General features: G+C 31.8%; 1 protein-coding gene across 1 annotated transcript in view; it reads left to right on the forward strand.

Moving 5' to 3' along the window:
- The first annotated feature begins 2,094 nt into the window (after window positions 1-2,094).
- LOC108763787 (tubulin polyglutamylase TTLL7) overlaps window positions 2,095-12,109 on the forward strand; it is a 13,700-nt gene continuing 3,685 nt past the window's right edge. The window contains exons 1-17 of the mRNA XM_018511658.1: window positions 2,095-2,234; window positions 3,360-3,579; window positions 4,117-4,329; window positions 4,775-5,000; window positions 5,275-5,345; window positions 5,423-5,540; window positions 6,167-6,268; window positions 6,407-6,519; window positions 7,862-8,061; window positions 8,624-8,708; window positions 8,773-9,063; window positions 9,747-9,903; window positions 10,146-10,246; window positions 10,443-10,571; window positions 10,641-10,866; window positions 11,174-11,355; window positions 11,704-11,935. Coding sequence (XP_018367160.1) covers window positions 3,395-3,579; window positions 4,117-4,329; window positions 4,775-5,000; window positions 5,275-5,345; window positions 5,423-5,540; window positions 6,167-6,268; window positions 6,407-6,519; window positions 7,862-8,061; window positions 8,624-8,708; window positions 8,773-9,063; window positions 9,747-9,903; window positions 10,146-10,246; window positions 10,443-10,571; window positions 10,641-10,866; window positions 11,174-11,355; window positions 11,704-11,935 — 2,631 coding nt within the window. The 5' untranslated portion in view covers window positions 2,095-2,234; window positions 3,360-3,394. The remainder of the gene's footprint in view (window positions 2,235-3,359; window positions 3,580-4,116; window positions 4,330-4,774; window positions 5,001-5,274; window positions 5,346-5,422; window positions 5,541-6,166; window positions 6,269-6,406; window positions 6,520-7,861; window positions 8,062-8,623; window positions 8,709-8,772; window positions 9,064-9,746; window positions 9,904-10,145; window positions 10,247-10,442; window positions 10,572-10,640; window positions 10,867-11,173; window positions 11,356-11,703; window positions 11,936-12,109) is intronic.

Genomic DNA, 12,109 nt, shown 5'->3' on the forward strand with positions numbered 1-12,109 from the left:
TTACAAGATCCTCTAGGACAGCGCAAAAGTCGCGGTTTCGGATAACACTTTGACCCGTTCGTATGGTGTCCGTTATCCGAAACCAACTCGCTCTCGTGCAATTGCAGCTGCAAATGTATTCCTTGGCCACCCCGGCTGATCGTCATGAATGCGATCAGGTGTATCGCGATAATGACCGGATATTTTCGCGAATCTCGCTCCAGTAATAGCATCGACCGAGCCATTATTACCGTGTAGCTAGGGTTGAATATCAGGTGATCCCCATACAGGTAACGACCGATTATTATATTTATCCATTGTAATATATAAAAAAAGAAATATACAATCTCTGAATTGAATTCGTTACTTTTCTATAATATTTTTATGCTTCATAGATATTAAGGTAATCCATATAATATTCTTGATATTTTTTATGCTTTTATTTCTGTTTCTTTTCTGTTAAAATAATTTCATTGACTTTTTGAAAGAAATTGAAATCTAACAAAGCAATATCAAGCAAATGAGATAAGCATTAAAAAAAAATTATAACATAAAATGCGATTGACATGGTTTTTTTATTAACTTTATATTTTAAGCTTGTAGAAATAAATTAAAGAAACGTCAATCAATCAAACAAAAATAAAATAAATCTTTGTAATAATGCAGAATGGTGTTAATACAGGAAATAATACTAAAATAATTTGTCGAATATTAATACATCGAGAAGAATACTCGTCGAGTTCTGGCATCGCTGTCACCTACACCCTTTATCGCATTTCCGGGCCATATTATGTCTATGGCACTTGCATACGGTGTAAATAAATACTCCATATCGTGGAGTGTCATCAGGCACTTCGGCCAGTCGTCTTGTGTATGAGATGTAACGATACTTCGTCGCCTTCGAGTCAGTGCCGAGATCGAGCTGTGAAATGTCGGACTGAAGCTTCTTTGTGTTAAAAGAAAAAAATCTAAAGATGAAAAAATCGAGTGATATCTTTCGTGCGATCGAGCAACCAGAATTTCCGTAATTACGCGAAAATCATGCATAAAATGTGATCGTCAGAGAGTAAAATCAACGAAAGTGATTATGGCATTAGAGCAAATGTGACACTTAAATATTTCTCAAAAGATTAGAATAATAAATAACAATAAAACTCATAATAAAATAAGAAAATAAAGGTTTTATTTCATTTAGAATTATTAAATAAAAATTTTTTAAAATTAATTATTCTTAAATAACATATTTTGAAATTAAAAATATTAGTTATCAAATATATCATGAAAAATACTGCGTCACATTTGCTCTAATGCCACAAATATTATAATCACGCTAATTAAATCGGCGATTTATAAAGCAAGTATTTCCGATGAAAAAATCTTTACAAATAAAATCGCGATTAAATAAAATTTTTAGGTTTTCAATTAAATATGTAATAAATATGTAAATCAACGATATAATTCATCGCCTTGCGGCGATACACGGTATCATTCTTTCCGCGAAATGTGCGCGTTGTGCTGTCGGTAAACAGAGTGTAAGGACTTTGTAAAAATACCATTAAAAGTATTATGCTCTGTTTATCAACAGTACGGTGTGACGGAATCATCTGCTGATCGAACTAAAAGAAAGAACTCTTTGCATTTGATTTTTGCGGCTCCCATATTTCAGCATAATTCAGCCATGTTATTATGAAAGGCATTATGCTAGGAATATGCGGTGTCGTGAATTTGCATGCCAATCCTCATGGTGAAAGTTCAGGAATGTCGCCTACAAGTTGTACGGCGACAAAACGAAAAAAATCACAAAATATTCTTTAAATATTAATATAGTTAGAGGTGAACGTTATTGTTTTCCTGCACTATTTATGAGGCCGGAAAAAATACTCTGAAATTATATTGTATTTGCAAACTTCTGATTTGCAACGGTTACGAAAAGTACCTCATTCGTTAAGTGCCAATAAACAGAAATACGTTTATCGCATCGAAGAATGTACAGCGGCGTCCATATAACGTACTCGCATTATTTGCAACGTCAAAGAAATCTCTTGATTCACCGAGGTTATCCATCTTTGTGACCTTATTGTATTTATTTCTATATGTTGTCAGTGTACATCGATAGCGCGGTAATTCGCGCGAGGAATTCGCTGAGAGCGAGTCTGCAATTATTTCGCTTTCGTGGTGACAATTCCTTCGTGTCACGAACTAATCGCGTTTCTCGTGTGATCATGCAATAGGCAAGAAATTGTATCAAATTTTTGGTAAGTTCAATTTTCGATGTCTTTTTTTAGACACAATATATAAATTTGAACAAATATAAAACGAACCGAGCATATTTAATAATAGCATAACGAAAATTCAATTAATTATTAATTATTAACTATGTGAAAGAGTATTAATTATTAATAGTGCAATTAGAAGTATTAGAACATTATACTATATAAATATTTAGCTATAATAATTACAATATAATATATCGAACACACAATTGAATAATTACTTTTTCAAAATGTAAAAATCTTACAAAAATTGCTATGTATATGTGATTGCGTTTTAAAGATAAGTTCTTCTTTTACATCTTGTAATTTTCTGTAATTTTATATTACTATATATTAATAATTAATTAGTATTAAATTGATAAAACTGTGGAATTTGCTATTTCTTGTTTATTTAAAATTTGCGAAGCTTAAGTTAAATTATTACGATAAACTTTAATATATCGACGTTATACAGGATGTTTAATAATTAATGATAAAACTCGCATAGCGGCAGAATGGATTAAACTGAGTTGGAAAGTCCTCTACTATTTTGCAATTTTCGCAATAGTTAACAAAATTAATTACTAAAAACTATCGAATATTTATTTTCAATAATTTTTTACTCAAATACTATTAACTTTATAGAAAAACAGCAAAAGACAAAAATTATTTATTTTCTTCTCATAGAGCTTCAAGAATTTTTTCAGAATTTTTTATCAGCTTTTTAGTATTACATTTTCTTATTAGCAGCTAGTTTTACCAACATGAGAAAATACGGTATTAAAAAAATTCTGAAAAAATTCTCAGAACTTTATGAGAAAAAAATAAATAATTTTTGTTTCTTGCTGTTTTTCTGTAAAGTTGATAGAATTTAAGTAAAAAATTACTGAAAACCAATATTCAGCGATTTTTAATAATTAATATCTTGTTAACTATTACGAAAATTGTAAAATGGTAGAGGACTTTTCGACACAGATTGTGTCTATTCTGTCGCTAAATGAGAGTTTTTATCAGACACCCTGTATAAATACGATAACTTGCGTGAGTAGTTATAATCTTCGTTATCGTAAATAAATATATCTGTATTGCAACACGTTATCACCGAATTTATACCTATATTAATCTCAGTGGAGAAGCGATATCCGTTGATACTTGCGAAGAAAATGCGTGTGGCCGTCGTGGGCGCCGGTGTAATAGGAGTAACAAGTGCGTTTGCGGTGAAAAGCGTTTTTCCAAGTTATGATGTGAAGATCTTCGCTGATGCATTCTCACCTGACACCACTGGCGATGGAAGTGCTGGTTTATGGACTCCTTTTCTCCTCGGTGACACACCTGTTGAGGACATAACGTAAGTACGCTCGATTATATCTGCAGATAATAAAAGTGAAATCATACGTTCAAAGATTTCTCGAAGAAAAATATAAACATTGATTTTTCATGTTGAATGCTTTTACACTTTAATTTATCGCAAATATAGGTACATAGATACAGAATACAGACCTATAGATCTGAACCATCTAATATTTCTGATAAATACAATAATAAATTACGATACTTAATTACAATAATTATACTTATGGGTCAATTCTAAGCAGAATCGTAAGACTCGTAACGTGTTCTCGTAAAACTTGTAAGAACTTATGACTAGTATTTTAATTTTATGCGTATATATCGTAAGACGTACAATTATTCATAAATATCTACGATTTCTAGTAAATTTTATAGCTAGTAAAAAAGTAAAAAACTATCTGTAAAAAAATGTTATATAAAGGTATAAAGCACTTAAAAATTCTTACAAATCTTACAGGAATATATTACAAGCCTTACAATTTTGCTTAGAATATAGGCATTAATTACAATAATTAATTATACGGTATTTTGTTAGTCGATGGGCTGGTAACACACATCAGTGGTTCGAGCAATTTTGGAAAGCCGGATTATCATCGAAAACAGGTGTTTCTCTACTGCCTGTAACTTGTGTTACTAGCGATTATATGGATTACGTTGAGCCATTATGGGTAAAATTTGTCTATGGCTTCCAAAAACTAAGCGACGAAAGATTACAATGCTTAAATGAAGAACACAAGTCCAATTACAAGTAAATTAAACCTTTATAAGGTAGCTTAAATATATAAACAATTTAATAATTCCATAATAATTCATACAGCCACGTCGCAAAATATTATTAGCGAATGTCATTTATTTAAAATTATGAAGTTACAAAAATATATAAATATATCTCTTAGATTTATATATTTTTGTAACTTCATAATTTTAAATAAATGACATTTGCTAATAATATCTTGCGACGTGGCTCTTTGTTTGAATTGAATCAGTTACAAGTACATTTTCTGTGTTATATCTTAAAATCAAAATATTAAAAAATTAAATAATTAAATTAAAATTAAATTAAGTTAAAATAAATTAAAAACTATTGCATATACAAAATCTGAACGAATCGCTTTATTTTCATTTTAATTACTGCTTATTATTATTACTGTCTCTTTCGACAGTTTATCGAGATTTGAAGTTAATAATTTCAGACAAGGTATACAATACATAACTTATACTGCTGAACCGGTTCTACTCCTGCCGTGGCTCATGGAAAAGTTTGTTGCTTTGGGCGGAGAAATGGAAAGAAGGAACATTAAAATGTTGCACCAATTAACAGAAGAAGGGTATGATCTAATAATAAACTGCAGCGGGCTCGGTGCACGAGAACTCGTTGCGGATGAAACGATGACGCCTATTAGAGGTCAGGTGTACAGGGTAATTGACCCTTCAATCTACATTACATCTCCTTATTTTTAAGTAGATTCGAGTTATCATTAAAGTTACAATAGTAGTGATTCATTTATATATTCCATGCGTGAATGTAAAAATATTTTAAAGAGTTATCGTTTAAGCGTCATTCTTTTTCATAAAAAATGAAAGTCGTACGCTGTCCCTTCTTTCTTTGTCAATATATATCTGATATACCTTCTTTAAAGTATTGCCTTGCTGATGAGTTTAAAACTAACTAATTTAAAGATGTTTATTTAAGGTAAAAGCACCTTGGGCAATGCATTGTTTTGTAGCGAACGATGATGCCTCATGCAATTACATTATCCCTAAGTATGCAATATTAATAATGCATATATTTATTGACAGTGATGTTTATTCCACGGCTTTTCTATAATATTTATCCACAGCATCCACAGCGTTGTAATAGGTGGTACTCATCAAGAGGGCGATTCCGATCGTTCCGTACGAGAAAAGGATTCGAAACACATTTATGATGGATGTTGTCGCATAATGCCGTCTCTAAAGGTCCCTAAGATACTCATAAATTTAAGTCCTCTGTTAGCCATGTGGAATTTTGCGTCGTCTGTTAACAATCTGGATCTTTAAACTTTGGTGCAGATTTTCCGGACTGTGAAAATCTGACAAATGTATACTGAAAAAAAAAGCTTTAACAATGAGATTTTACTATCATAGAAGTCGGATTGAGTTTTACTTATTTTTTACAGATTTAAATTCATCTATCAAAATTCACAATCAAAATATCTGTCTTCAAAATTCAACTTGGTCGACGGAGGATTAATAAAAGCATACTGTATGAAAACCTGAAAGAGTTCTTGTATACTAAAAAAAAGCTTTAATAACGAGTTTTTATTATCATAGAAATTAGATTGTGTTTTATTTATTTTTTACTACATGCATGTTGCATAAGTCTAAAAAATTTTTAGATGTCTTATGTCTAAAAGATGTTTAAAGATATCTTTTAAATATTTTATGCAACATAAATGTTATCTAGGGTACATATATTTAAATTCATCTATGAAAATTTATGATCAGAATATCAGTGCTTTCAAAGTTTAACTTGGGGTTGGTGGAAGATTAATAAAATACCAGTAATTTCTCAAAATAATTTACGCTTGTAATTTCTGTCACAGGGGAGTGAAATAATACGCGCGTGGGTGGGCCTTCGACCAGGACGACCGCGAGTTCGTTTGGAGTGCGAGAGCCTCAGCTCGTCCATGGGAAAAGAGTTCAAGGTAAATTGCCATAAGATAATATGCTGTTAACTATATGCCGAGAGTAATATTGAGTTGAACTTTAACACACCATCATTCGAGCGCTGCTAAACTTTACGATCGTTTCTTATAACGCTTGTTTCGTGCTTTATATTTTAGGTGATACACAATTACGGCCACGGCGGAAGTGGCGTGACGCTGTGCTGGGGGTGCGCCATGGATGTCGTGGAGATGATAAAAAACTTGAAAGTGCCTGAATTAAACTCTAAACTGTAACTTCAGGGACAGAGAATAAACTTTTTATCCTTCATATATTTTTACCTGCATCGTTGCGGGGCGTTTAACCTTGCTCGACCCTTTCTTTTTATATCACCCGAAGAAATTGTGTCGTTAAAAATATTATTCTCATTTTTTTTACTTATCTCCTTTTTATTTCAAATTTAAATTAAATCTAAATTGTTTCTCCAGCGAGAGAAACGGGTGTTACCGTTAAGAACTTTCGTTTTTCTCGATCTGCATTGTTCGTGCCTATTTGACACTTGATCGATATTCGTAATTCTTACTTTAGACCTACTTGTTTCGCATAACAATGGCAAAAAGTCGAAGAACATAATTAAACGTCAAGAAAGCGAACGTAAGCGCGCGAGAGAGTTCAATCTGCGCGGGGCGCACCAACCTATTTAAAGTTTCGTGTCGTGCAGATCACTTCCGTAACTGTACATACAATTTCTAAATATGGTCGTCAGGCTGTAATTAAAGCACCAAACTAACTACTGAGATACCTTACATGTCGACCATGCCGCAGTAGTCGCGTAAAGCTAGACGTCGGTGACGCGTGTCTCTTCAGTCGCAGTACGATCTATATCGGCTGTACAGCTTTCCATTCGCAACAGCATTTCATGTTTTAACGTCCGTCGCCAAAACAAGAAAATCGGCAGGTACGTTCATTAATATAAAAAATAGATTTTATATAAATTTGATACGTTTGACAAATTTGAATCAATTTCGTCCTACAAATTTTATATATTCTTTATAGAGAAACATGCCGTTGTATTTTTAATATTTAGCAGTAATCATATATTATAGTAATGATTTATGATGAATAAGAAATGTCTTAATAAAATTCAATATTTAAATATAAATTCAAGCATTGCTGAGTTTTTTATGAACGGTTCTTTAGACTAATTATAAAAAGCTAGAAATTTTGAGGATGACAGTGACTAGTTTCTAAAAAATTGTATCAAAAAGAATTTATTTATGATTGAATTTGTTAATCTGGGGATCGATTGTGTATCTTGAAACAAAATGAAAATTACAAAAGTGAGCAAATTCACTAAATGAAATAAATATTTTAGTAAATTTGCTCACTTTTGTAATTTTCACCATGATTTTCACCTTGTTTCAAGATATATAATCGACTTTTTGGTTTGATCCGTATCGATTAACACGATTATCACGTCTACACGGTAAATGCAAATGCGAGAGGGATTAAGTTCGGATTGAGTTTGACGCGTATTGACTGACAGCGTGATTGAAATAATGGAAAGCAGCAGCGGTCATGATCGTCGTCGAATACAGCGATAAGCATCCAATGATATTGCCCGGTAATTCCAGAAACGAGAGTGTAACAAACGGTCAAAGCATCAACGAGTCCGACAAGAAGCGACCCTGCAAGTCGTCATTTCAAAATCAGAAATATATCGGTGCCAACAATTTCTCGGACTTATCGCTTGCAAACGACAGAATAGGTGTCGCCAAGCATGATTTCGAGCGGCATCACTGGAAGATCACCACAGATAAAAGCAATAACACAGGTATTCGTAAATCCGATAAATTGAAAAGGCAAATTCAAAATCACATTTAATAACAAATTCACGCGAGGTAGACATAACGAGGAATGTACAAAGAGAAAAACTGCATAAGAAGATCTGTAAAAACTTTGGCTGCTTCAGCGATCTGATTGCTGGGAAACTCATTTCTTTAATTTAATCTTAAACAGAAAGGACGATTTTGTTAAAATATTCAAAAATTTAGCTAAATCTGAACATATAATTTTATTGAACTTCAAAATAATTATGTAGAATGCTGATCGGACAAGCTGGTTACTAGAATGTAAAAACTTTTTGCAGTACTGCTTATTATGCTTAAGTTTCTGCGTAATTATTTTGGTTGATGGACTAACAAAATTATTTTTAAATTTACATTTAATTTAATTTAATTAAATACTTCAACAAATTCGTTCTTTCCGTGTAATTTTATAAAAATATTCTCTCTCTATTATTCTTTAAAGACACTTTAAATTTTCCACGCTTTTATGTTCTAGTATTTTTTTATGATCATTAATTTTTTATATTCATTAATAAAATTTCCGAATAGACGCATTATGCAAAGGAAGTGATTCAAAGCGGCACAAGGAGGATGTGGAAGAAACGTCAAAGACCAGGATTAAAAAAAAGCGGAGGTACTACGAAGAATTATATATTTCGTTTGAGAGCTGAAATTGACTTTACGATTTAACGAAACAGATTTTTAACAATCTGCACGGTGAATTGCAAGTACGACGTGGTTAGACGTGTGGCCGTGCGATTCGGGATGAGGGAAGTTACGGAGGACAGCAGTTGGGATATCTATTGGACCGACCTAAGCATCAGTGTAGAACGTGTCAAAGACATGAAGAGATTCCAGAGGGTCAATCATTTCCCCGGGATGACAGAGATATGTAGAAAGGATCTACTCGCTCGTAATCTCAATCGCATGCAGAAACTGTTCCCGAAGGACTACAAGTTTTTCCCGAAAACTTGGTGCTTTCCCGCGGAGTAAGATACACACATTTTAATGATTTAAACTGTTCATTTAGCAAATAATACAGTTTCTAATAAAATTTTATTATTTGAATGCTATTTTATCGTTAATAATATTCATTTATCTCAATCCGCAAAAATTAATTTTCCATTTCACTTTTAAATTCAGTGCATCAAACTTGAATAACTATAAAACACAAACTATACAATTTTTATCTCAGTGTCTACATTAAGCACATAAAATTTTTTATTATTTTCTATATAATATTCATCCTTCGCGAATACTATTGCGAAGAAAAATACTATTTGCTTAATAATTTTATAGTTTATTTGTACACATCTTTCGCTTTGAGTGTAATTGAAATTTTATATCTTGGTATAAAACACACACACACACTCATATTTTTTAAATAAATAATTATCATAGATCAGATTAAATATCGTATGACAATTCTACGAATCGTTTCATGTGTCAAAATAAAAAATGCGGTCTATCGATTGAAAGCCCTCTTATCTATTTTACAAGCGCGAGGTTTTTGTATGTGTGAGTCATTCTATTTTGCTTCACCGAACGATCGCTCTCGGGTTTCCAGTCGTAAATTCCAAAGGTTTGCCATTACGGTGATAAAGAATAATCAATATTTCCCAAAATCAAAGAGCGTATAAACAGATCAAAAGCTCTGAATTTCGACTTCCAGTCACGGTGACGCGACGGCTTACGCCAAGGCGCGGAGGTCGAAAACCTTCATCGTCAAACCGGATGCAGGCTGCCAAGGTCGTGGTATTTATTTAACAAAACATTTAAAGGACGTCAAACCAAGCGAACGTTTGATCTGTCAAGTATACATCACAAGGGTAGGAAATATTAATTTTTCCCGCAAGAAAAAATCATTGGAAGTTTACCGACCAACTCTCTCTTTCTTTTTTATAAATAAGATACAATTTTTTTACACATTTCTCTTTTCTTTATATTCTCTTGAGATTCTCTAAAATTTGTTCAGATTTCTTTCCAACTAATATGCGCAATTGTAACCAAAAATTTCACAGTTACAGCACAAAATAAGTATAATGTAGTCTTTTTCTTATTATACCCTTAGCCCTTCTTAATAGACGGATACAAATTTGATCTGCGTATTTACACACTAATCACGTCATGTGATCCTCTCAGAATCTATGTGTATAATGAAGGACTCGTGAGGTAAGACATAAATGTAAAAAGAATACTTAAGAAAATAAATATTGATGACATGAGATATGATTCTCTTAAAATATTTTTTTAATATAAATAGTTACTTTTTTAATACTTTTCAAATTTATACACATATACGTATATATATATATGTATTTTTTTTTTTTCGATTTATTGGGAAGTACAAAACACATCACATTTTTAGATTTGCAACCAGCAAATACAAGGAACCGATCGGATACAATATTTCTAATATGTTTATGCATTTGACAAATTACTCCGTTAACAAGCATAGCCGAATGTACATTATTGATGATGAAATTGGTAGCAAAAGGTTCGTATGTATTAGCTGTAGAATTGGCATCAATAAAATACCAATCGTACAGTAAATTATTCCTTACAGAAAAATATCAACATTGAATAAGTGGTTTAAAACGAAAAATGTCGATGTAGATGAATTATGGAATAAAATCGATGAAATTATAATTAAAACTATAATCGCTGCATATCCCGTATTGAAACATAATTACCACGCGTGCTTCTCAATGCACAATATGACTTGCGCGTGTTTCGAGTTATTGGGATTCGACATTTTGCTCGACTGGAAGCTCAAGCCTTACCTTCTTGAAGTAAGCTTTTCACAGAGAGATTAAGACGTCTAAAAGAAATATTATTAAACAATAAAAATAATAAAGGTTCAGATGAGACTAATGAGAGTCATACACTGTTGTGTGCGAAGAGATAGGCGAAGTAGATAATCCTCAGATGGTTATCTTCATTTTATTTCGTTGAAATAAACCTTTATTATTTAAAATGAACCTTTATTATTTTTATTGTTTAATATTGAGAGTCCTTATTTATATTTATATTTATTTATTTAATTAATTGTATTTAAATATTATTAAATATTCTCTCTACAACTAGTAAATCTATCAGGTAAATCACTCGCCAAGCTTTCACACAGATGCACAGATAGATAGAGACGTAAAGGAAGGATTGCTGATGGACACCTTCGATATATTAAATTTACAACAATACGATAAGAAGAAAATAATAGAGGAAGACAGGAAGCGAATTAGAGAGCGACTTCTTCAAGGCTTAAACGGAAAAGATCTTAGGCAAGTGGAATATTTCAAAGAACATAATATAATTTGTATAAATAATTGATCTTCTCATTGCACCAATCTCGTAGTAATTAATTCCAATTAATTCCAAAACTTTATAAAACTTATTAGTAAAAAGTGGCATCCAATTATAAACATTTTTTTACACAATCCATACATGATATAAAAATTAAATCCGAATTTTTAATTAGTATGTTAAAATATTTATTAAGAGAGTTTCTCATTTTATAAAATATAATTCATAGAACATAGAAATAGAATTTTCAAGTTTTTCTATATATCATAACAGAAAATATATTGCAGTAAAAGTCTGATAATAAACCGAAACGTTATAATGCGCAGTCAAATTAATGACTCGGCTTCGATGAAATCCGATAGAAACGAGAACAATTACATGCAGAGGCAATTTCAGTGGGAGGACGATCATATGGGCAATTTCCGAAGAATTTATCCATGCTTTGACGAGGAAAAATATCAGTCTTTCTTCACACAAAATGCCCTTTCCGTTTTCCAAGATACGGTGGCGTCAAGAGCGCGCGAAGAAGCGTCGAGAATAGAGAGAGAAGAGAACGAGGTAAATTTTTTATCAATTCACAATTTTGTATCTTTAACTTGGAAGATGAGTCTTCAAAATAATTCTTCATATTTATTAATGTTACGTAAAAATTATTACCAATACGATATATATATAATTTTTACGTAAAAAGTATCTCATTTCGTTTCACATACACACACACGTATATATATA

Source organism: Trachymyrmex cornetzi, unplaced genomic scaffold, assembly GCF_001594075.2.
Source record: "Trachymyrmex cornetzi isolate Tcor2-1 unplaced genomic scaffold, Tcor1.1 scaffold383, whole genome shotgun sequence".
Classification (NCBI taxonomy): Eukaryota; Metazoa; Arthropoda; class Insecta; order Hymenoptera; family Formicidae; genus Trachymyrmex; species Trachymyrmex cornetzi.